Consider the following 26,195-nt stretch of genomic DNA (forward strand, 5'->3'; position numbering starts at 1 on the left):
CCACCCTATCTACAGGGAATGGGTGTCAGGAGGGGGGCTGGTCTCTTTGCATTGGCTTTGTGTACTTCTTTCGCCCACTGGAGACCTGTCAATCCCTGCCTTCAAATCCATACAATAGCAGGGCTAATCAGGAATGCCAAGGTCACTGGCAGGCAGGGGTAGGAAAGCATCTGGCTCACCCTCATCTGCACTCTTAGGGAAATACAGGGACCATCTTTGAGAGGAAGGCTTGCAGTATCTTTCCTTTTCTCTTTGAATGAAGGCCCTTATGAGTATAACCCTGGCCTTCTAAAGGGGAGTAACTAAGATGCTGCTGTCTTTACCCTGCTGGTGGCAGAGGACCTTGACCATGGCTGATTGGCTGTCCCACCCCATGGCACTAGCTTGAGGGCCCTGTGCCCTCCCTCCCGCTCAGGCAACTGATCCCAGTGATGCACAGAGCCTCTTTCCTGGCCCTCTATCTCCCAACCCCTGTCCCCAGCTTTGGCATGAATTCCCAGGACTTTCTCTGTCACCAGAAATTGTTCCATCTACAGAAAGGCAAGCACAGACAGAGGAATGAGCCTCACAGCAATACCCTCATTCCTCGAGTGAATGATCTGCACTTTTCTCCCTTCTGAGATGAAACTGATCAGTTCTCCAAGTGAGCATGAGATTTAGGCTGTGGCCAGGACCGATCTTTGGGGCTGTGGAGGCTCCTTGACACTCTGGCACGGCCTCTGTGCATAGTTGAGGTTGGGCAAGAGATACACATTGTAAATTGTGGGTGGAGTAGATTTTAATGAACATGAAAACTATGACCTCGTTCTTGGTATTTGTCATTTTCATTCCCAAATCTATCATGAAAAAAAAAATAACTTGATATCCAAACAGCTCAGAAGATACAAGGGTTGTATAAACTTGTTCCTTACCAGAACTCTGTCATCTTCTTCTTTTAAAAAATCAATGTCAGGGTATTTTAGAGTAAGATGAATCACCTCTTTTATATGTTATCTCCCTTCTGATGAAAAAAAATTTTTGAAAAAAGTAAACAGCTTGAGAAAGCCCCCAGTTCCCCATTTCCCATTCTCTCTTCAGGTTAAGTGTCCTGTCTCTTATAATCCCAATAGAAGGGAAATATATTCAACGTGCATGTGATATTCTAGAGCTCATTTAAATTCACTGTGTGTTTGAAATCCAGAAATATGTGGAAACACTTATACAAACTGTGGTAACAGAGCCTGTCCTGCACCCCTCTCAACAACATAGCTTTTCTTCTGCCAAGAAGATTTTTGGCAGTTTTTAAAAGGTTCACTCTATTAAAAATGTTATAGACCAAATGGTTTTCCGATTGTCTTGACTGGGGGCACTGACTCAAGCCACAAGAGGAAGGGTTGCAGAAGTCAGATGTCTCGTTTATTTACATAGAGGATTGTTGCTAATAGTCAGACACTCCTCTAGAGAACAGTTTATGTGTACAGCTCATAAAAAGGGAGTTAGACACTAAAGTAAAATAAGATAAAATTGTTTGTTTTAAACAAAGGCTGTTCAAAGTGAGGAGATGGGTCTCCAGTGCCCCTTGTGTGTTAGAATGTCGTATTTTCTGATTTATATGATTGTTGATGACATGGGTGTGCCTTGGGGCATCACAGAGAACTTTATTAAAAGCTGCACAACACTGGCTTTTCTCTTGTGGTCTATCTTTCTGACACGACACTCCTTTCATCTGGTTTTGTTTCTAAAATATGTGTATGCAAATATCCAGGGGGACACACCGAAGATATAATAGCCATTGACCAAATGTGATCCATACTTCTGCATTTGTTTTCTTTTCTCTCAACTCCAGAACAAGAAGCTCCTTTATGAGAAGATGAAGGGAGGACAGAGACGCAAGCGGAGGGTAACGTCTGACTGGCTGTGAGGCTGGGGGATGCCTAGAGCTTTCTGAGCGGGGCAGTTGACAGGCTGTTACCCTCGGGCGGTAACAGAAAGTAGCAGAGTCCTTTCACGTACGGTCCTGCATGAGGGCGAGGCTGAACAGTGGTTCCTAGTGATAACTGTGCCTAGAAACTCTGCCCTTGGCTTCTGTGATGTCTTCTCCAGGCTATAGCGTGTAATTTTTAGCGGCATACCAAGTTCTTTTTCAATCTTGTTATTTTGTATCAGAGTATAGCCATTACTGTACAGTATGTGATAGTGTCAGGTAGACAGCAGAGGGACTCAGCCATACATATACATGATTCCATTCTGCCCGAAACTCCCCTCCCATACAGGCTGCCACATAACATTGAGCTGAGTTCCATGTGCTGTGCAGTAGGTCCTTGTTGGTCATTCTGGAATTTATTTTTTATTTTATTTTTTAATTATTATTATTATTCATTTTAAATATAGCAGTGTGTACATGACCTTCCCAAACTCCCTAACTATCCCTTCCCCCATCCTTTCCCACTGGACAAGCTTATTTTTTTTTTTTAACTTTAAACTTATTTTGTATTGGAGTACAGGCATTACTATACAATGTTGTGATTGTTTCAGGTGGACAGCAAAGGGACTCAGCCATACATATACATGTATCCGTTCTTCCCCAAACTCCCCTCCCATCTAGGCCGCCACATAACACTGAGCAGAGTTCCCTGTGCTATACAGAAGGTCCTTTTTGGTTATTCATCTGGCACAGTAAGTTTTGTGGCAAATCCACCACCATCATTGCACTCACAAAAAGTCAGTTGCATCCCACCCGTGGATGTAGATAGGGATGTGGGGAGTACAGGAGTATATGTCCTTCCTCAAAGGATCTATAGGCCACTGGGGGAAACTGCCCACAAATCCATCCGCATCAGTTACATAAAAACTGGAACCAAGAACCAGGAAGTGTTGAACTGCCTGCTCCAGGCAATAATTTTGAAGAAATGTCAGGGCAAAAGATGACATGAACAAATCTCATTCCTTCTGCATGCTGCTTTTTCTTGGTCCAGCCAGATTGATGTAAAAATCCACTAGATCCATTTCATTTGTTTACTGACTGGAATTTGCAGGGTTAGTTATTCACCATCCCAGGGCTGCCCAAGGTGCTGTTCACTTAGCCACTACAGTGATTCCTCTTGTAAAGCTGATGTCACTTGACTTTGGGCTTCCAGTGTAGTTGATGGTGTTGAGACTGAACAAGTGGCCGGTGGTTGGTGCCTTTTTAGACAAAAGTGCCGGGCCACCTGCCATTTAGAGGCAGAATTTTGGCAGCACTGAACAGCATGTGGGATCTTAGTTCTCCTACCAGGCATTGAACCTGTGCCCCTCCCACAACCTGCTTCTGCCTACAACATTGGCAGCATGGAGTCTCAATCACTGGGCCACCAGGGAAGTCCCACCTGCTTTTTTTTTTTTAATCAGATTTTAAAAGTTAAAGTCTGCTTGTTCCATAATAAAATGCTGCCAGATAGTAACCATCTTAGTTAAAATATACAAACCAAACCATACACGCAAGGCCACTGACTATTTATTTAGAATAGGAAGTACCTGGATCCTGGCAAAATTGGGGAGTTTGGACAGTGGTCATTGTGGCATTTCTGAATAGTTTTGCCAAATCTAGTCAGAATGCTTGAAGAGGTGTAGGTTTTCTGGACTCAGCATGAATTCCTCAGGCCCCCAAAATGGAAAGTTCCAAGCCCCTGTGCTGCCTGACAAAATACAGAAGACTCATGGCCAGTTTTCTATTCAAGAAGCAAAGCTTTGCTTTGGAAACAGATGTTCAGAGAGTTAATGGGGTTTTTCAGAGATTTTTCTTGGATAATTACAGTTTCCAGTGGTAGATGGTGGCAGGGAAGGTCCGAAGGGTGTAATGTGGTCTTGAGAGAATATCAAGAAATTATATTCCAGGAGTTCAGAATACACATAATTTACCAGTAAGATGGCTTGAATGTCTCCCCATGGTGCAATAAGGACATTTCCAAATAAGAACAGTGACCATACTGAAATGGGTGTCTTAGCATGAAGCTTTAATTGTCTCTACTGCCTGGCTCACTATTCCTCCTGGCCTGCCTTGGTTAATGACTGCAGGTCATGATTTAGGTCATTTTGGTATGAGACCAGTGATGACCAAAACTCAGTTTGGCTAGGACACATGTTATAAAGGATTTTACTTTGGCTTCATCTTACTCCACATAGGAAAGGCTGAGAATTTATGAAAATAGGGTCATTTTGACCCAGAGGTATCAAGTTCTTCCTATTTTCAGACATCTTCAAAGACCCATGCTCATGCCATAAACCAGGGGCCTCTCAGGCCTGGAGGAGAAATAGAACTTACCTTCCCTGTCATCAGACCTCAGATTGTGTTCCCATCTTGATTGATGACTTTGACGGCTCCCTCCAGTATGCAAATCAATATGAAGAAATTATGGGCTTGCTATTGTGAAAAATCAGGGCTTTCTCCAGTGAAGCACAGCATCTGCTTTGGGTTTCCAGAGGTCATCAGAGGCAGGGGTCCAATCCCAGTGGTTCAATCAGTTGTGAAATAGCAACTGTGTGACCTAGCGAGTCTCTCACCCAAGAGAGAAGGTAAATATCTAAGTGCCTTGAGTTCTTCAGAAGGTATTTAAAACCAAGTACCATCACTATTGGGCTTCCCTGGTGGCTCAGTGGTAAAGAATATGCCTGCTGATGCAGGAGACGAGGATTCGATCCCTGGGTCAGGAAGATCCCCTGAAGGAGGAAATAGCAACCCACTCCAGTATTCTTGCCTGGGATAATCCCATGAACAGAGGAGCCTAGCAGGCTACAGTCCATGGGGTCACCAAAAAGTCAGACACAACTGAGAAACTGAGCATGCACACACATCATCATTATTATTAACCTTGTATGTAGGATTCAGTACTCAGACATTTATCAAAGAAGTTCAAGTGATTGCTCCTTTTACTTCCTCATTAATTCAGTTCCTTCATTCCCTGCTTCATTTGTTGCGGCCTAGGTCTGGGCAGAAGGACTTGCTCTCATGACAGTCCCTTACCAGGAAGGCTTCTCCCCAGAATTACAACAGAGCCTTGGGTGGTTTTATGTAGCTTTCTAAATTTGCTCAAATCCAGTTGAATTCCTAGTTGCTTCAAGAAGAAAAGGTCAATAAATGACCTTCTAAATGGCAACAAATTTTTAATTCTTAGGAGGTGTCTTGTTAATATTTGAGATCTGCTATTTATCTTAAAGAGTTTGTCAACCCTATATTTCTGTATTTGATAAACATGACTGTCATGAAGGGATACATGTATATGTATGACTGAGTCCCTTTGCTCACCACATGAAACTATCACAACATTGTTAATCAGCTATATGTCAATATCAAATTTTTTTAAATGCTCAAAAATCATATTAAAGAACATAGCTTAGAAAAAAATATTTTAAATGAATATTTCATATCCTTTTAAATATGTTAGAAATTTCAGAATATATTTTTACTAAGAAAAAAATATATTTGTAGTACTGAATATATTTTTTCAGTCCATACAAGCTCCACCTAGCCAGAGATTCTGAAATGATTCTCTGGGTTAAACAGGCCATTCTAATTGAAAATTCCTAATATAAAAAGTAGTTTTAAAAAATATTTCAGAGATGCTTCCCAGCAAAGTACTGTTATTTGGTGACATAGCACTTTTCAGATCAATGAGAACATTGCATACTTTGTAATTCTCAGCTTGTTTGTGATGCATTTTTGCAGGATAAGTTGGGCCTTTCATCATTCATACTTTTACCTATCAGAATGAGGAAGAACATTTTTAAATACTAAATTCAGATTCCAGGCCTTCTGTTTAGGAGAATGTCTGCTCAAAAGTCATAGCAGACAATGTCCCATGGGCAAGAGAGACCCCTTGTGAAATGCCTCCATTCATCCATGGGGCCTAGAGGTGCCATGGGATTGCAGATACGTTGTAACTACAGTTTCTTTCTTATATTTGTGTTTAGTTATTGGAAGACAACTTCAATAAACAAATACCTTTCAAAACTTGAATTTTTGTCTGCTTGCTAAATACTGTTGTAAAACTCCAATTCCTAGTTCAAATCCAAACCTCAAAAAATAGATATAAAATAAGGAATGGAAAAACGTTGACTCATTCAGAATACAAACAGATGAAAAGAATTTCAGACAGTGGAGTCTTGAGTCAAAAATAAAGGAGTTATGTAAATAAGTTCATTTGCACTCTTTTTTTTTATTCTACATGTAAGCGATATCGTGTGTCATTTGTCTTTATGTGTCTGACTTGCTTCACTCAGTATGACAATCTCTAGGTTCATCCATGTTGCTGCAAATGGCATTATTTTATTCTTTTTTATAGCTAAATAATATTCAATTGTATATATGTACCCCATCTTCTTTATCCATTCCTCTGTTGATGGATGTTTAGGTTGCTTCCATGTCCTGCTATTGTAAATAGTGCTGCAATGAGCTTTGGAGTGCATGTATCTTTTCAAATTATTTCTCTGGGTATGTGCCCAACAGTAGATTGCTGGATCATATGATAGTTGTATTTTTAGTTATTTTAAGGAACCTCCATACTGTTCTCTGTAGTGGATGTACCAATGTACATTCCTATCAACAGTGTAGGAGGGTTCCTTTTTTCCCACACCCTCTCCAGCATTTAGTGTTTGTAGATTTTTGATGACCATTCTGACCAATAAGGTAATACCTCTGTAGTTTGGAGTCACAGATGTAGAAAACAAACTTACGGTTACCAGGGAATAAGGGGGAGACAGAATAAATTGGGACTGCAATATACACATTATGCTTCCCTGGTGGCTCAGCTGGTAAAGAATCTGCCTGCAATGTGGGAGACCTGGGCTCAATACCTGGGTTGGGACGATCCCCTGGAGAAGGGAATGGCTACCCACTCCAGTATTTTGGCCTGGAGAATTCCATGGGTTGTATAGTCCATGGGGTCACAAAGAATCGGACACAACTGAGCAATTTTCACTATACACATTACTATATATAAAATAAGTAACTAGTAAGAACCTGCTATATAGCACAGGAAACTCCACTCACTACTCTGTAATGGCCTATATGGGAAGAGAATCTTAAAAAAAAAAAGAGTGGATATATGTATTTGCTGTACTCCTGAAGCTAAATTGTTAATCAGCTATATGACAATAAAAAATTTTTAAAGTAAAATATCACAATTTTATACATCCTAAAAAATAATAATAAATAAAGAAGCTTTCTGTATAATTTCCTTTCCTTCTGCTTTTGAATTTGACTGAGAGAAGGTGACAGTGATAGCTAGAGCCCTTGATGAGTCCTTTTTAAGTGGAATGCTGCTTTGGAAGAGTCAGTCGCAGCAGCAGGTAATCTGTGACCACTCTTCCCATTTGGTTACATTCTGTCCTCTTCTTTAGAACACTCTTCTTGTAAAATGGTTTAATTCAGTTTGTATTCTCTCTTCTCTAAGGCCATGGGATAATAATTCTGTTTCGTGTGAGGCTTTGTATCTAAGTTAATAGTGAGGGTTTATTAGCTGGTTCACTTCCAATCTTTATTCCAAAAAAGGGAGTGGGACCAAACTGCATCTGATAATGAGTTGTGTGAAAGACGTAAGTAGACACATCTGTCAGTCAGTGTTTCTCTGCCTACTGAGGTACTGATTAGTGCGCCGAAGTCATCAATTGGTAGGTGGTAGGCTCCACTGTTACCTAGTTAACCCAATAGGTGAGGAGGAGTTCTCGTTCACCTCTTCTGTGAGATGTCTGTATCTGTTATTCACGTATGATTCTAAACCATATATATTTTTCAGAGTGTCAATCCATATCTACAAGGACAGAGACTGGACAATGTTGTTGCAAAGAAGTCAGTCCCCCACTTTTCGGATGAAGATAAGGACCCAGAGTAAAGTGAAGACTCAGTGTGGAATTCATGTGACCTGCTATCCCTCCTTGGTACTGCTTCTGCCCATGTGTTGTTAGAGCCCCTGTGAAGGACAGCATGTTTCTAATTTAGATAAGTATGGATGAAAAGCAAACGTATTTTGTTATTGTGTTGTCCTTCATGCCGATAGCTCTGCTTTCTGCTAGATTAGGATAAGAGCCTTTTTTCCCCTTTACATGTGGATCTGCAATGAGCATTAAAATTGAAGTGTATGTGTCAACAACAATAAAAAGCAAATGAATGAAATGTCCTCTGATTTCTTGCAATTTAAAATGGTGTTTTGGGTGGCACTGTTTTGGCCAAGTCTATAAAAAGCTGGCATTTGATTTTTATTATGCAGTTCAGTCAGCTCTTATACATTGTTACACACCAGTAAAGGAAACAGTATCCAGGAGGAGGAGCTGACACATTTCACTTGGGTACATCTTAATAAATGTGCAAGCACAGGTATGTGGGTTTTTTAAAATTTGAGGCTCTAAATTTTTAAAATTAAAAAAAATTAATTTTTAAAATTAAATTTAGAGCATTATACAAATGATTTCTTTGCTTACCAGGACAAAATCTCAAACATGATCTTATTTTAACAACAATGCTGCTGCTACTGCTGCTAAGTTGCTTCAGTCGTGTCCGACTCCGTGCGACCCCATAGACGGCAACCCACCAGGCTCCCCTGTCCCTGGGATTCTCCAGGCAAGAATACTGGAGTGGGTTGCCATTTCCTTCTCCAGTGCATGAAAGTGAAGTCGCTCAAATACTGTGAAATAAATATGGAGTCAGTATTATCATTCCCATTTTACAGATGGTGGGACTGAGACTCAGTTTCCATGAAACGCTGAAAGTGGCACAGTCAACAAACAGGAACTAAGGTCAACGGACTCTGAGTTGTTTTATTTATTCAGCAGACTTTGGGTTTCCACCATGCGTCAGGCACAGAGCTGGGCTCGGGGTTGGGGGGTGCGGAGAGGGGCACGGGCAGTGCACTGGGGACTCAGACTGACACCAGCAAGGTCCTCAGGCAGCAAGCATCCAATCCGTGAGCTCCAGGTAGGTCAGGCGGCTCCACACTACTTTTAAATCTTGGAATGCAGATGCAGATGTGCTTTCCTGCATGTGTCTGAAGAGTCGTGCCATCTTCTCTCAGCTGAGTCCTCCCAAGTCAGAAAATCAACTCAGAGAAAGGCTGGTGGGAATTAGTTCATTGGTGAGATTATTTTTGTGCTCTTTATACCTCCTCACTGTACAACTATAAAGGAGATGATGGTTTCAGGCTTTGATATCATTGCCCTCAATATCCTTTTCTATAGAAGGGAGATGACAGTGAGAAAGCACTCAGGGACAAAAATTATTCTTTTTTAAAAAATTTTTGACTGCACAACACAGCATGTGAGATCTTAGCTCCCTAATTAGGGATCGATCCTGGGTTCCCCTGCATCCGAAGCACAGAGTCTTAACCACTGGACCCCCAGGGAAGTCCTAGAATGATCATTTTTCATTTTAATAAGTGAATGTGTGCTACATGCTAAGTCGCTTCAGTCGTATGTGACCCTTTGCGACCGTATGGACTTTAGCCTACCAGGCTCCTCTGTCCATGGAATTCTCCAGGTAAGAATACTGGAGTAGGTTGCCATGCCCTCCTCCAGGGGACTTTCCCGACCCAGAGGTCAAACTCATGTCTCCTGCATTGGCAGGCAGGTTCTTTACCATTAGCACCACCTGGGAAGCTCTAATATTTTGATTGCTCAGTCGTGTCTGACTCTTTGTGACCCCGTGGACTGTATGTAGCCTACCAGGCTCTTCCATCCATGGGATTTTCTAGGCAAGAGTACTGGAGTGGGTTGCCATTTCCTCCAGAGGATCTTCCTGACCCAGGGATCGAACCTGGGTCTCCCACATTGTAAGCAGATGCTTTACCATCTGAGCCACCAGGGAAGTCCTAAGCTCTAATAAGTGATTATTAAATCTAAATGTCAATGACTTGTGTAACAGAAATAGCTTGTCCATATTTAGTTAGCACCTGAGTAACAGAAATAGCTTGTCCATATTTAGTTAGCACCTAATCCGTATCACTTATACAAATTAGGAGAGGTATTGGCACCTGTTTCAGAGTAGGAAGCATTTTTCCTAAAGGGTTTCAGCAGCAATTTCTCCACAATCCATAGCATCATTTCAAAAGAATCATTAACACCTGATTTTAAAAGATAATTCATTCACATTCTAGAGATGTTTAGAGCTGGGAGGGTCTACCCTAGATATTCTGTGTTTCATAAGCATTTTAATTACAATTTATACCAATTTCAGCTCTCTTAGAAAAAATAAGAGAGACCTTTTTTCCAGGATTGACCAGAAGGAAGGAAAGGTGGCCAAAGACATATTCCGAGGTCAGGTGGAAGGAAGTATAAGCGAAGCAGGAGGAGGAGGTGGCTGTTTGACTCATTTGCCTTTCAATGCCTTTTTTTTTTTTTTGCCTTTCCCCGTTTCCTAGGCTCCCTTGTCAGCTGACATCTGGCTGGGTCTAACGTGAGGTGGCTGAGGGCAGAGTAGAAGGTGAGAAAATGAAAGAAAACAAGGTAATTCATTTTTGCATCCAGTAGTGGCGTCTTCTCTGAGGCTCCATCTCCTGCTAGATAAGCCTGGTCTCCCCGGGCACCAGTCATGTCACCTCTTCCCCTGGTCCCGGCAGCCTACGGAGGTCATGGCTTCTGTCATATTGTTAATCTCTGGTTTATTTCACCAACTCCTGTTTGGGTTCCTGGCCCTACTATCACCTATATAAACCACTTTCTATATTGAATTATTTCTGAATTATTTCTGAAATCCTTAGGATGGTTTCTATTTTCCCAACTGGTCCCTGACTGATACACTCATCCACAGAGGAATCAAGAATGAAGTATTATGGAAAAAAAAAATTAGAACAACTCCTGTGGGGAACAGACAGGAGAGTGTTTCTTGATCGTTCATGATTCACTTAGGGATATCGTTAAAACTGCACATTCTGATACAGTAGTTCCAGAAGAGCCTTCTATTTTGCATTTGTTTAAGTTCATAGGCAGTGCTGTCGCTGCTGGCCCTTGAACAACATCTTGAGTAGCACAGAAATAGGGAATTAGAAAAAGGTGAAGAAAGTGTGTGAACTGCTCTGAGAGCCCAGTTTAGTAACTTACTCTGAATTTGTAAGCACCCTGCCAACATGGTTTAGCAACCTTATCCAGTCACTCTCAGCACCTTGAGGGGAAGAGCTGATAGGGTAGACATGAGAGTGAGCCCTCCTCAGCTGACACATATACAACATTAAGGAGTCGAGATTCTAAGACACGAGGAAAAGCAACCCTGAGATGCCCCATTGTAGACATGAGGCTCTGTGAAGGGTCAGGTTGGCTCAACTGATCTGAGAAATGTCAAAAGAATTATGGAAATGATGTGACCCAAAATAAGCTTCAATAGATACAAAGGGGGATGAGAGGGAAAGGGAAAAGGGTTAGCAGCCTGGGAGAAGCTGAGTTTGGATTCTCTGCAAAGGAAAAATTTCAAGTAACAATGAATGACGTCTCTGTTGTGACAACTACAGCAAGTAGAGTTGAGTGGAGCTGACGATCAATAGGCTTGAAGTAGAAGGTCAGGGGAACCAAAGACAGAATCAGTAATGTAAGAGGTAAAGTCTTATAGGGAAGGTCACGGGAGCAAGGTTCTGTGCAAGGTCAAACTTGTACACAAGCTTGTAGATTGCAGGCTGAATCTGAGGTTGAAGAACCTCTGATACTCACTGGAATTATACGCCTATGCATATCTGGAGGGGTGCTTTTCCTTTTATGAAGGAGTTCCAGATTCTCAAAGGGATCTGTGACCCCAAAAACCTCAGAAATCAATGCTAAAAGTAGTACTGTGCGCCATGTTGGTTGTCACTGAGGAGTAGAAAAGTCTGTTGAGGAGCCCTTGAAAAAGGCAAGAGGGTGGAGTAAAACTTATGGGGATTTCAAAAGGAAATGTCATGGCCAATCATCATCAATGCCCTCTGACCACCAGGTGAAAGACCAAAGAGTTAATTGCTAGTAGATTCATCAGGCCAGCAGCTCCTGAACCCACTGGTCAATCAGATCAAACAAGAGACAGATATTATGGGCCTCTAGACCCTAGTAACTGCAGAATTGCCATAAAATTAAAGTAGACCAATACAAAATAATACTGCACTTCCTCTGACACTTAAGAACTGTATCCTATTTAGCCAAACTCACCGGGAGCACTTTGGGAGTCACCAAGCACCTATTTAAGAGGGAAAGATGCTCCATCAGAGCATCAGAACTGCAAGGGGCACCTGGTGGGCTACTGGGTTCCTCACCACTTTGCAGTCAACACCACTCTCCATCAACTGCAGTGTTCTATGTTCAATAATCATTCAAGCACACACCAGCCAGGTGGTCCAGAATCCCTTTTCTTAGGGCCCCTCCAAGCAACAGTTTAAGAACCCCAGGACACTCCATCTGCTGAAGTCAGGTGGGAAGAGATTATTACATCCTTGTAGCCTCCTGTGCCATCTTGCTGCCACACAGCCTTGTTGGTAAAGTTGGTCTTGCCTGATGCATAGACACTTGCCTAGCTGGGTGGCTGACGTGGGGCTCCACGATTGGGATATGAAGTTAAAATTCTCTCCATTCACAGTCATGGCTGCTTTCTAGAGCACAGTCTAGCTCTAAGAGCATATAGAGCTGTTCTAACACCTGCCACCCTGTCACACTCTCCCCTGCCCTCTCTCCAAAGGACCACACTAACACAGAGTAGGTCCAGCCACACCCTTTCCCAGGACACTTAGATACCCAAGAAGAGCCAGTGGCCCTTCTCCCTCTCACTTTAGTCTCTGCTGCAGATGGTATTCACTGCTACTGCTACTTCTAAGTCACCTCAGTCATGTCCGACTCTGTGTGACCCCATAGATGGCAGCCCACCAGGCTGCCCCGTCCCTGGGATTCTCCAGGCAAGAACACTGGAGTGGGTTGCCATTTCCTTCTCCAATGAATGAAAGTGAAAAACGAAAGTGAAGTTGCTCAGTCGTGTCCAACTTAGCGGCCCCATGGACTGCAGCCTACCAGGCTCCTCCATCCATGGGATTTTCCAGGCAAGAGTACTGGAGTGGATGGTGTTCACACTCTGCCCCTAAACGTAGAAGAGGCTGGCATCTGAAGCGTGTGTGTGTGACTCCTCGGGCTCTTTATGACAGTCTCTGCCTCCCTCACTGGACTCCTCTCTCAGCTCTCTTCTCCATGTTACCCCTAAAACTATCACCAGACGGGGCTCCCCCATGCACTGCTGCCTCTCTCTTCTCTGCACTTTCATTGGGCACTTAGTTTATAGTCTCTGGGGAGGGCATTCCTGCACCTCCATGTATGAGGATGGCTGAGATTCTCTCCAGGGTTCTGTGATTCCATCCAAACATTTCAAGAGTTGGGGGTGAGCCAGGTGGGGAGACAGAAAGGATTTCTGAGCCCAAGGAACTCACCATGTAGAGGGGCTGGTAGGAGGACAGGAGTCATGGCAGAGTCTGTGTAGATATAATGAGGACCCAGAAGAGAGGCAGCTGACCCAGACGGAAAGGGTCAGGAAAGGAAATCAGAAGGTCACATCCAAGCTGAGTGTCAAAAGAGTTTTTCAGGGCTTCCCTGGTGGTCCAGTGGTTAGGGATCCACCCTCCAATGCAGGGGACTCAGGTGTGATCCCTGGTGTGGGAAGATCCCACATGCCACAGGGCAACGAAGCTCGCAGGCCTCGGCTACTGAAGCCTGCACCCCTAGAGCCCATGCTCCACAACAAGAGAAGCTGCCACAAAAAAGTCCACTGCGACTGGAAAGGAGCCCCACTGTCCGCAGCTAGAGGAAGGCTGCATATGGCAATGAAGACCCAGCACAGCCATAAATAAAGTAGACTGTTTTTTAAAGGGATATGTTTTTAATAAATTAAAAAAAAAAAAGAGTTCTTCAAAATCAAGAAGGAGAATGGAAGGGAGAATGTTTCAGGCAAAGGAGTGTATGTTCAAAATTTCAGAGGAAAGTGAGGCGACGGTGCTTGGGGGAGCCCCGTCTGGTGGTAGTGTTGGGGGTAACACGGAGAGAAGAGCTGAGAGAGGAGTCTGGTGAGGGAGTCAGAGGCTGCCAAAGAGAGCCAGAGGGGTCACACGAGAAAGGATGGGTTTTATCTTGAAGGGTGAAGAATCTCAAGAGGATTTCATCAGAGGTGGGAACATTATCATTTCTTGTTTTAGAAAAATCACTGGCAGTAATGTATAGACCAGGCCAAAGGCTGTTCAAGTTTCTAATCTACACAAGAAAAAGAAATAGGAGATGGTGGTAAGGAAGCTAAAAATACTGAAATGTCAAGGCAAATAGAAATTCCATGTCTTGTGAGCCCTGGGAGAGATTTGTAAAGCTAGGTGGACTCAGGACTGGGCGAGTATACTATCTCCACCTCATTATGTCAGAATAGTTGAGGCTCAGTCGTAGGGAATATGAACTCCCACATATGGGGTAGATCTTCCTAGCAACTTTCACCTGGAAAGGTAGGAGGTCACAGCCATGTAGGAGGTCACTGTTTCCCCCAACATCAAGTAGTGTTGACTCTTTTATCACTCTTCCTAGGAGTGTGTCTCTAGGAGACCTCCACGTATTTCCATTCAGTCCCTGTAACCGGGCATAATAATATGAGTTACTATGTATGCAAGCGTCTTTTAATTTCATGTACTTTGGCCACCTCATGCAAAGAGTTGACTCATTGGAAAAGACTCTGATGCTGGGAGGGATTGGGGGCAAGAGGAGAAGGGGACGGCAGAGGATGAGATGGCTGGATGGCATCACTGACTAGATGGACGTGAGTCTGAGTGAACTCCAGGAGTTGGTGATGGACAGGGAGGCCTGGTGTGCTGCAATTCATGGGGTCGCAGAGTCGGACACGACTGAGCGACTGAACTGAACTGAACTGAACTATGTATGCAGAGCTGACAAAGGTCCATCTAGTCAAACCTATGGTTTTTCCAGTAGTCATGTATGGATGTGAGAGTTGGACCATAAAGAAATCTGAGCACTGAAGAATTGATGCTTTTGAACTGTGGTGTTGGAGAAGACTCTTGAGAGTCCCTTGGACTGCAAGGAGATCAAACCAGTCCATACTAAAGGAAATCAGTCCTGAATATTCGTTAGAAGGACTGATGCTGAAGCTGAAGCTCCAATACTTTGACCACCTGATGCAAAGAGCCGACTCACTGGAAAAAGACCCTGATGCTGGGAAAGATTAAAGGCAGGAGGAGAAAGGGACGACAGAGGATGAGATGGCTGGATGGCATCACCAACTCAATGGACATAAGTTTGGGCAAGCTCCAGGAGATGGTTGATGGACAAGGAAGCCTGGCGTGCTGCAGTCCAAGGAGTCACAAGGAGTCAGACACAACTGAGCGACTGAACTGAACTGTGTATGCAGAGCAGGTTTATGTATATGTGGATCATTTAATTCTCCCTTCTTACATTTTCTAGATGAATAATTAAGGCAGAGACATTACATAACTTAACCAAGACTCTGTGACTGTGGCAGAGCTGGAACTTGAATTTTGGTCTCTTGATCTCTGCAGTTAATACCCGTCTTTGTACCACACTCTAGCCAATACTGGAGAAGGCAATGGCACCCCACTCCAATACTTTTGCCTAGAAAACCCCATGGATGGAGGAGCCTGGTGGGCTGCAGTCCATGGGGTCGCTAGAGTCGGACACGACTGAGCGACTTCACTTTCACTTTTCACTTTCATGCATTGGAGAAGGAAATGGCAACCCACTCCAGTGTTCTTGCCTGGAGAATCCCAGGGAAGCCTGGTGGGCTGCCGTCTATGGGGTCGCACAGAGTCGGACACAACTGAAGCAAGTTAGCAGCAGCAGCAGCTAGCCAGTACTTAGGTTTATAATGTGTCTGCCTCACTCAACTAGGTTATAAACTCTTTGAGGTCATGGACTGTGTCTCATTTTGCATTCTATCCTGGTACTTACATAGGGCCTGATAAACACAGTAACTGCTGAATGAATGACCATCATGAAATGTTTTAAAGAAGCCATATGAGTTTGAATATCTTAGAGTATGTGTAAAGAAGGAAGAATGAGAGAATTCCCTGGCTGTCCAATGCTTAGGACTTGGAGCTTCCATGGCTGGGGCCCAGATTCAATCTTTGGTCTGGAAACTAAGATCCTGCAAGCTGCATGGTGTGGCCAGGGGAAAAAAAAGAAGATTACCATTATTACCCCTTACTTTATGTTGAGTTGACAGATTGACAATAAGTTGTGTATATGATTGTCAAGTTCTTTTAAATATCAGAAATAGAACCTCACCTTACTTTCCTGAATCATCATCCAGATATTGGCAGCTAAGGTGTTCCAGCTACATACCTCCATTTGCTGTACTCAAACGATGGCTGTGCATGACTTAATCATCAAGGAAATAGACCAGACTAGGGGAGTGGTCCTTGCTTACCATGAAGGCAGATCTCTGGGCAGCCTCAGCATTGGGTTACACTATGGCCTTTCATCTTTGGGTGTTCCTCTGGCCAGGGGAATATCCAGTAGCCATGTGGGAAGCAAACAGGGCATATGTTGAGTCTTTAACTATATCGTGCTATGGCAACTGCTTTGGGAATTAGAACAGTGAGACCTTGGGAAACATTGGCCAATCCATGGGAACTTGCTTAGTGCACAGAGGAGTCCCAAGGAGAAGTCAGAAGGGTGGGTGAGTTCCATCACCCCTCAAAAGCAACTCCCAGGACATTCATCAGGAGAACTATTGAAAGCCAGAGCTACTTAAAGAAGTGTCTATTCTGAGAAAGTAATATTTCCTGAAGCCACTTGAAGCCTCAGTTTTGTGAACAGCCTGAGTACAGCAGGATTCAGAATGCTTGTTCTTCACATTCGTGACTTCCATTTCTAAAGGATAAAAGAGTCTCTACCAGGACTCTGTGGCTGTCAGGCTGCTCTCCTCAGTTTGGTGACTTCATTGTAGATGAATCAGAAACAGATGGATCAAATTTCCTCCTAAAATACTCATGGGTTTGGCAATTGAAAGAAAATATGTAGAATATAGCAGATCTGGTGGGCTTCCCTGGTGGCGCTAGTGGTAAAGAACCCGCCTGCCAATGCTGGAGACACAAGAGACCCGGGTTCCATCCCTAGGTCAGGAAGATCCCCTGGAGTAGGGCGTGGCAACCCACTCTAGTATTCTTGCTTGGAGAATTGCATGGACAGAGAAGCCTGGCAAGCTACAGTCCAGTCCAAAGGGTCGCAAAAAGTCAGACACAACAGAAGCGGCTTAGCAAGTAAGCAAGGATAGCAAATCTGGTAGCTCCCGGCCCTTTGAGAAAGCAGAGGCCACTGAAAATTGCCATAACTATTTAGAGGGGAAAGAGGAAACCCCTGAAAAAACTAGCAAGAGCTTTGTGGCTGTCTTACCTTGGCTTCTGAGGTTTGTAAGCAAAGGCAAGGTGTTTGCAAAGATTCTACTAGGAACATGTCCTTGAATTTGGGTTCAGAAAACTTACTTGTGAATTGTAAAGAAAGAAAGTTTTAGAAAAGAGATGCAACAAGATGGGATGGAATATATAGATCTAAAAGTCCAGCCTAAGAGACTGCATGTTCTATTGTTTGATGACTTTGATGTGGCAGTAGAACTTGTTGATAAGCTATTCCTCCCAACAGAAACCAAGTGTGTGTGTGTGTGTGTGTGTATGAAACAGAAAAATACTTGTAATCACTTTTAGTGGAGGCATGGGCTTCCCGGGTGGCTCAGTCCATAAGGAATCCAGCTGCAGTGCAGGAAACCCGGGTTCAATCCCTGGATCAGGAAGATCCCCTGGAGAAGGAAACGGCAACCCACTCCAGTATTCTTGCTTGGGAAATCCCAGGCATAGAGGAGCCTGGCAGGCTACAGTCCATGGGGTCACAAGGGTTGGACATGAATTAGTGACTGAACCACCACAACCTTAGCAGAAGCAACTGAACACATGAGGAGTGATAAAAATACTAATAAAACCAGTTGGACAACTTCAATAAAACCACAAGCAGGCCATCATATAAATTGTTGTCTTTGGATGTCACTTTCCTTGGTCAGAACTCATCACAATGCCGTCCATTTATTCATTTATTCTTTCGGCAGTCATTTCTCAAGGACCTAACCTAGGCATCAAATACTGAGCAATGCTCTAGGATTTGAGAACCTCAGAAAAGCTACGTAAGATGTAGACTCTTCCTTCATGTGCTGTACAGAAAAGCAAATAAAAAAATCTTTGGCTCTTTGTACATAATTATTCTGTATTGATCCCATACCATCAGCGTAGTTAGGCAAAAAAAACTTTGTGATTAGATTTGCATTTGACCTTGGATTCTGCTACTAACAAATTGAGTGACCTTGAATGTTATTCTGTCTCTATGAATTTTAATTCTTTCATCTGTCAAGTGGGAAAGGTAATACTTAGTTCATCAAACTGATGTAAGGACAAATTCCCTGCACCACCACACCTGTATTCAACCTTGAGGTAGGTGCCAAATTCAGAATTAGTCAGATTACAGTGCACAAAACAAATTCTTTACTCTGGATATTTCCAGATGAAAGTGATTTAATGCAAAGAATTAGGTGCTTAGAAAATTATTTGAAGATGTGGAGGAGCAGGCAGGAAGCCACAGCTGGGCTTAACCAGTTCAAGGTCACCAGCATAACTGGAATCCAGATATCAGGAAGTGGTGACTGATGTCACTACCACCACCACCCTGCTATGACAGATGATGATACCCCCAAAGCCATTGTCTTGACACAAGTGTGCAGCTACTCTCTCTCATAGCAGAAACAGCAGCAGAAAAATACTCTCTTTCAAAGCGTATGGGAGTGCATCTATCTGATGTTTTATTTTCTTCCAGAATCCTGCTGGCCTCAGGTTAGCAAATGCAGTTTTTAGTTTTCCAGGCCTTCTGTGCAGGAAGGCACGTAGAAGGTGATAGGAGTAAATATTGTGCACCAGTTGACCATATCCAGTGTTTCAGCTACTTAGCACAGTGTCGACAAAGAAGATCCTAAATGTTAATCATCATTACTAATAGATTTACAAATTTAAGCCAACATTCATAAGCTATTACTCTTAGAAGTGACCGTAGTCTGTATCATATCTTCCTGCTCAACTCTATCAAGTAAATCATCAGGAAATCTCTCTTTTCCATCTAGGAGTGGTTGAAGCACAGGTCAGTTGAATGCTCTGTCAAAGGTCAAAGTAGGGCCCGTTGACCTGATCTCAGTTTAGCCATTATTTACCGTTTTATAGTAGCTCCACAGGAGAAAGTATGGGCAAGTTGTAGACTGGAATTTCAGACTCCTTTTTAAATGATAATATTCATGTTGAGTAATTGCAGCAAAGGTATAATCACACTCAAGCTTTATCATCGGCATTGACATAGGAACCATCTTCCCCTGCCCCATTTGTACATTGGCATGAATGAAGAAGGTGAAAATGGAGGTTTTTTCTTTTTTCTTTTTCACTGTACTTTGCTCTTTTTTGATTGAGGTTTGGATTGGGCTGTTCCCTAATTTATCCTCCGTGGCTTTTGGAAGTTTTCAGATTGGATGATGCTATTTTGGAGTGTCTGGTGGGGAATCATCATCATATCCAGGTGGCACCCATTATCCAAAGTGGTCAGATTACTTTCAACTCTGAATGTTCACTGGAAGGACTGATGTTGAAGCTGAAGCTCCAATACTTTGGCCACCTGATGCGAAGAGCCGTCTCATTGGAAAAAGACCCTGATGCTGGGAAAGATTGAAGGCAGGAGAAGGTGACAACAGAGGACAAGATGGTTGGATGGCTTCACCGACTCAGTGGATATAAGTCTGAGCAAGCTCTGGGAGACGGTGAAGGACAGGGAAGCCTGGCATGCTGCAGTCCATGGGATCACAAAGAGTCGGGCATGATCAAGCAACCAAAAGCAGCAACAACTTTTGAATTAGGCAACCATACCCCCAGAAAACTCTGAGAGAGTTTGGCATCAGAGAGAGAGAGTTATTTTTATTGTGACAGTAGATGAACTTAGAGAGTGAAAGGGGCCAATGGAAAAGCAAGAAAGAGTATGGAGAGATGCCCCTACGCACCCCCTCATAACCCAGAGAAAATTTTCCAAATCACTTTTTACATATGCCCTGACTGTTGATTCATCAAAGCTGTCTTCAATAGATTCACAACTCAAACCACATTGCAGTAGTTTTTTAAATAAAGCAGAGAATTGAAAAAGTGAATAGAGTATTTCTTTTATTTTTACAAATGGATGTGTTCAATACAAAACACTGTCAGCACGTAATACCATGCTTGTTAATATACTCAGATCAAGCGGGTACATTCCCAAATGAAGTATGTATAATCAGATGCTCTTACATGCACTTTGTCTTCTTCCTCCACATCATAAGAGGAAAGGGCTTTTTTTGGACAGATTTTGTCAACACTAAACAGTGTAACAGCTTTTCTCAAGACGCTAGAGTGCTTTCCTCCTGATTCATTGTGGATGTCTACAGGAGTATTTCCTTTTAAGTTAAAGCATTTTACACATTCTTTCTCCTGAATCAATTTACATACTTTTCTCATCACTATTTTTAATAAGTAACTTTTCTTACTAAAAATGAATTTCCTTTTGTCCCAACCTTTCTGTGATGCTTGGAAGAAAAGAAACAGTTCCTTTAAAACACTCTTGTTTATGATGGAGGAAACCACAAACTTTTTGTGATGTTGACCCACTCACAGACAGAGAATCTGAACTTTAGAATATTTTGTGTTTGGAGAGAAGGCACACCAAGGAGAATGGGCTCATTTCAATTCAATATATTATAGGAAGGAAAAGATCAAGGAAGAGCTGGTCTTAAAACTGTCAAAATATGAAAATTTGATGGGAAGAAAGAAGGAAAACAGAGCAGTTGGAAATGTAAAGATAAAAGAGTTGGATCCAGACATGTAATTTCCCAGAAATGGAAACTGTACTGGCAATTTGGAAAGAGATAGCGAGAAACAATATGCATTAAACGTTGAGCATTTCTTACAGAAATGAACTTGGAAGGCTCTTAGAACACATGGCATGATGGTCTTATGATTCATCTACATATGGCCTTGTTCTTAGTGACTGAGAAAGGGAGAAATGAACTTTCATAAGGAATTAAACATAGAAGAAGAAGCTAAACGCTGTTTCAGAAAAAAGATTCTGGGAAGCCAGAATCACCATCGGGGTATTAACTAACTTGGCCTGTTAAATACTCACAGGGATTGATCACATATGTAATGTCCTTTAGATTTGCCACATCCTTGTTATGTAGGTATCATTTCTTCTGTTTTCCTGATAGTCCAAGAGGTGACTTGTCTAAAGTTGTTTAGGCAGTTGCTGGTTGAGCTTAGGTACAAATAGAATTCTTTCCCCTACACCAGTGATTTCCAAACCTGGTTACTTATAAGAATCATCTGAAGAGTGCTGTAAAAATACAGATTCTTGGGCTCTAGCCCAGGAAATTTTGATTTAGTATTCTAGAGCAAGCTCTGAGAATCAAAAAAAGTTTAAGTCCCTCCAGTGACTCTGATGCCGAGTCCATTTGGGAAAACAATTGTGGGTATTGTTGTGGGTATTGTGGGTATAGTTACAACCAGAGACAGTGTGAGAACCAGTGACGATAAGAGATCAGGAGAGAGTGGGTGGAATGCAGGCACTCCACTGCTCTCTATTGTTGTTATTGTTCAGTCACTCAGTTGTGTCCAACTCTTTGCAACCCCACGGACTGCAGCATGCCAGGCTTCCCTGAACGGTGGGCAGAACTACACCTGACCACAGTCAGTCTTGCAAAATTCTACCAGATCTGAAAAACATGACTTGGCATCACCTGAATTGATTTCTGAGACCCCAGACCTTTCTAACCAGCCTACTGCTGCTGCTGCTAAATCGCTTCAGTTGTGTCCAACTCTGTGCGACCCCATAGACGGCAGCCCGCCAGGCTCCGTCCTGCCAAATGACAATCAGATACTCCTGTGGTTTGGAACTGAGCTTTCAGAAGCCACAACAACCATGATAAAATGCTGTCACTATACCCTGTCTCCTCAAGATGAATTAGGATGAGATATGCAAGCCTCCATCAATAAATAGTAAAGGAAAAGGCATCAGGAAATATGGACACTCTGAAAGTGTAGTTTGACCCTGCTTCAAAGAAAAAGAGTAAAAAGTAAAATCAGTTGACAACATGCACATCATTCCTGGGCATGTACATATATGTTCCTTCTCTCATTTAATATCGCTTTCTTCTTTTGTGCCCTGTTTCATCAGGCTAAGAAAATGAAAATACCTGCTTACCGCACATCTTTAAGGTCTCCCCAAAGACAAGAGCAACAGTGCATTATTAATTTCTCACAAGACTTTACTGTGATATTTTTAACGGAGTGGATGCTATCCTATCTGGCAGGCAGTGAAACTTCCTCACTTCTCTGGGGTCTTTGGAATGTTGTTTCCTGATTGGATTTACAAGGGGACAGGATGCAGTTGAAGTTCTCCAAGTGAGTCTGTGCCACTGGCTGGTCTTCAATGGGTGAGGCGCACAGAGTGTAGAGATGTGCTCTCTGATTCCACTAAGAAATAACTAAGAATTGAGGTTCTACAGGAAGGCTCAGATCCAGGGCCATTCCGTGTTCATTAGTCCAGCAAGTTCTAAGCAAAGCGCAAAAGCCAGGAAAACTGGAGATAGAGCAAGGCTTCTAACGCAAAGGAGAATGATAACAACTCTGCACTTTTATCTATTCATTTAACAAATGTCTGTGAGAATCTACTATATTCTAGGTACTCTGCTAGAGCCTGGGGAGACAGGGAACCAGGCAGAGATGATCCTTGCCCCCCAGAGCTTGTGGAGGAGACAGACAAAAATGAGGTAAGTTAAACTGAATAATACGACTAGTAAGAGCTAGGAAGAATGGGTCTTAGGCAAGGGAAGGACATCATCCTTCCCTTTTGCACCTCCTGCATTGGCAGGCAGATTCTTTAAAGGTGATTTAAGAAGCTGACTCCAGCAGCTGCATGTCCATGTCAGTGGAATTGAGGAGAGCAATCAGTAGAGAGATCCCACATCCATCCAGATGAGAAATGACCATGACCCAGACTGGGGTGCTGGCAGCAAAGAGATGGGGTGGACTTGAACTCAGCACCTGAATGGGCAACACCAGCATCTAGCTGAAGGATCAACACTTGTGCTTACTACTCCTGATACAGTTTCCACAGGTGATAGGATAAAACAGCAGACACACATATATACCTGTGGCGGATTCATTTTGATATTTGGCAAAACTAATACAATTATGTAAAGTTTAAAAAAAAAAAACACAGCAGACTAAAGCAATAAGATCTGGGGCAATTTTGTTACCATTCAATTCAGCCTCCTTTATTTTAATTGAAATCTAGTTCAACAAACATTTACTGAGTGAGCATCTTCTTTGCTCAGGACACACAGTGAACTCAGGATGAAGAATGAAATGATGCCAGATCTCAAAGTCTACGTTCCATAGACAAAGATAAATCAAGTAGATGTGCAACTAGAACAAAGTAACATATGCTCCTAGAATCATAGAAAATGCTCAAGGGTCTGAAAGGAAGCAACAATTTAAAAGAGGTGAGGGTGGGAAATTCTAAGTGGAAGGAGTGGCAGGAGCGAAAGCCTGAAAGTGGGGCTCTGGGAATATGCTTAGGGATCAGCCATGGTCCAGTTCGGCTGGAGCACTGGATTTGCAGAAAGTGAGACTGAGAGTGTCCCCAGGTTCGGCTGGAGCACTGGATTTGCAGAAAGTGAGACTGAGAGTGTCCCCAGGTTCGGCTGGAGCACTGGATTTGCAGAAAGTGAGACTGAGAGTGTCCCCAGGTTCGGCTGGAGCACTGGATTTGCAGAAAGTGAGACTGAGAGTGTCCCCAGGTTCGGCTGGAGCACTGGATTTGCAGAAAGTGAGACTGAGAGTGTCCCCAGGGGTAGGAGCAACCACTTGTAGCTCCTTTCCCATCTTCCTCCAGCTGTATTTGTGCAACTTTATATCAAATGTTTTTATCAAAAGCAAACTCTAATTCGTCTTCCTAGTGGCAAGATTCTTTTCCTTAGATTGACAGCACAGAGCTCACATAGCAATCATGACTATTAAAATAGACACTTAGAGAGACAAAGCCAAAGTTTAGGTACCAATTAAGGGAAGCTGTTGTTTGATCCCTTTGCTCCTTCTCCCTCTCCCTCCCACCCTTCCATCCTTTCAAGGAATATTGGAAACATAACAAGGGGCTCAGGCTAGTGTCCTGAGGTTTTGGCTAGGCAGGCTTTTTGAGGCTGCCCAGGTAGTACAGCTGTTAAAGAATCTGCCTGCCAGTGCAGGAGGTGCAAAAGATGCGGGTTCAATCCCTGGGTTGGGAAGATCCCCTGGCAACCCACTTCAGTATTCTTGCCTGGAAAACTCCATGGACAGAGGATCCTGGTGGGCTACAGTCCATAGGGTTGCTAAGAGTTGGACAAGACTGAGTGACTAAGCATGGTGTTGAGAGGTGGCCACAGAGATTTGTCCAAGGAAAGTATACCCTAACCTGCCCATGAATGTTCATGAATCTCTCTGGCTAGCAGAGTAGCTGCTGCAGGAATCATTGTGATGTATTTCAGAAAGTTTTTCTTCTATGGCTCTATGTAACAGTGACTAAGAGCCATGCTTGACAGTATTTATTTATTTTTATTGAAGTATATTTACAGTTATTATAAAATATTGACTGTATTCCTTGCATTGTACAATTATTGCTGTGGCTTATTTTATACCTAATAGTTTGTACCTCTTACTCTCCTGCCCCTATATTGGCCCTCCCCACTTCCTTCTTCCCGCCGATGTTAGTTCTTAGTTGCTCAGTCATGTCTGAGTCCTTGCAACCCCATGGACTGTAGCCCGCCAGGCTCCCCACTGGTAACCACTAGTTTATTCTCTGTATCTGGAGTCTGCTTGTTTTTTGTTATATTCACCAGTCTGTTGTCCATACATTACAGTCTTTAAGAGCCTGTGCCCAGACCTGCATTTCCCTACACCATGGTGGGTGTGTAGGCAGGTAGACGCATGCCCCTGGGAGATCCCAAGACCTCCTCCCACTCAGGCTGATGGGGTAACCAGTGATCAGGAACCCCCCGGGAGATCATCTGAAAGCTAGTATGTGGGGATACACTATCTCGCTGTCCAGTCTGAAGTACGTCCTCTGTATTTTTCTCTCTCTTGTCACACAGACAACTAACATAGGATCTAAAAACCAACATTAAAGGCCAAGCTACCGAATCTCCTCGGAAGGTTCTACCTTGTGTCGTGGCCGTCAACACAGCGGGAAATGCAATTTGCTGCTCATCTTAGAGATTTCCTTTCACACTCTGGGTGTGAGCATAAAGGGATTTCTCTTTACACTGGTTTCATCCTTGTCTGATCCTCTTTCCAAAGGCACCACATTTCTCTAGAGAGTGTCCCAAATGCCGTCTGTCTACGAAGCTCTTTACAAACATTAATAGACAAATGGTTAGTTTATATAAAGCACACATGTATTGCTCTGACATAAGCAGCGAGGAGCCCACGGTTTACATTTTTTGTCTTTCTTTTAAAAAGGAATGAGAAATCATATTCCAGATGATCCAACCTTTTAAGCCAGGGAGGGAACGAGTGAAGAAGGAACCAAGACTTAAAAGAGATTTAAATTTGAACCCTTTGTGAGCCCAGTGCAAATTGACATATGAGCGCCTGTTGTTCTTTAGATGGGAAAGTAGATCTTGAATTTACTTTCCCACCTTCAGCTCTCCACTTCTCTGCCCTGAGCAGATCCCCAGCACTGAGGTTATTAATGAGCACCTATTTTAAAAACAGACTGATACTGTCTCCCACTAATAACAATTGTAATCGCAATAAAGCAGTTTTTGCATGAAGCCCCGACAAAACAGCATACCTGAGTTTTCAGTGTTCACGTATTCAGAATTTTTTACAATTAAAGTCATGGAGAATATAAACTTGTATTTCTCATACATACGTTCACATCTTATACAATTAATGTCTTGACAATACCAGCTACTGACTTATTTAAATTACTTGGCATTTAAGGTGCTTTTTTGTGGTGCAATCATGGTGTTTGAATACCAGCTCTAACACAGTGTGCAGTAGAGACTCAACTACACAGTGTATGGTGTGGAAGGGGTGTCGATATCAACCGACTGTGGATATTTCCTCTGTCTCATATAGCTGTGTGCTCTCGAGACAGTTACACAACCTCTCTGC

General features: G+C 42.9%; 1 protein-coding gene and 2 long non-coding RNA genes across 10 annotated transcripts in view; 2 read left to right on the forward strand and 1 right to left on the reverse strand.

Annotated features, from left to right (window-relative positions):
• The window catches only part of SCG5 (secretogranin V), a 56,425-nt gene extending 48,300 nt beyond the window's left edge, over window positions 1–8,125 (forward strand). For all 8 annotated transcript variants that reach the window (XM_086322027.1, XM_086322030.1, XM_086322032.1 and 5 more), the window contains 2 exons: window positions 1,826–1,879; window positions 7,749–8,125. In XM_086322027.1, coding sequence (XP_086178153.1) covers window positions 1,826–1,879; window positions 7,749–7,844 — 150 coding nt within the window. In that variant the 3' untranslated portion in view covers window positions 7,845–8,125. The remainder of the gene's footprint in view (window positions 1–1,825; window positions 1,880–7,748) is intronic.
• Window positions 8,126–8,753: 628 nt separating this feature from the next.
• On the reverse strand, window positions 8,754–12,656 carry LOC147364824 (uncharacterized). The gene is made up of 2 exons (XR_015135039.1): window positions 11,641–12,656; window positions 8,754–9,059 (listed from the first exon to the last, which is right to left on the reverse strand). It is a non-coding gene; the product is annotated as an uncharacterized LOC147364824 (long non-coding RNA).
• LOC147364825 (uncharacterized) lies at window positions 9,926–25,896 on the forward strand. The gene is made up of 3 exons (XR_015135040.1): window positions 9,926–10,446; window positions 22,723–22,810; window positions 25,169–25,896. It is a non-coding gene; the product is annotated as an uncharacterized LOC147364825 (long non-coding RNA).
• The last annotated feature ends 299 nt before the right edge of the window (window positions 25,897–26,195 follow it).

Source organism: Bos grunniens, chromosome 10 (assembly GCF_055505025.1).
Source record: "Bos grunniens cultivar Pamir isolate PY7600 chromosome 10, Bosgru_T2T1.0, whole genome shotgun sequence".
NCBI classification, from domain to species: domain Eukaryota; kingdom Metazoa; phylum Chordata; class Mammalia; order Artiodactyla; family Bovidae; genus Bos; species Bos grunniens.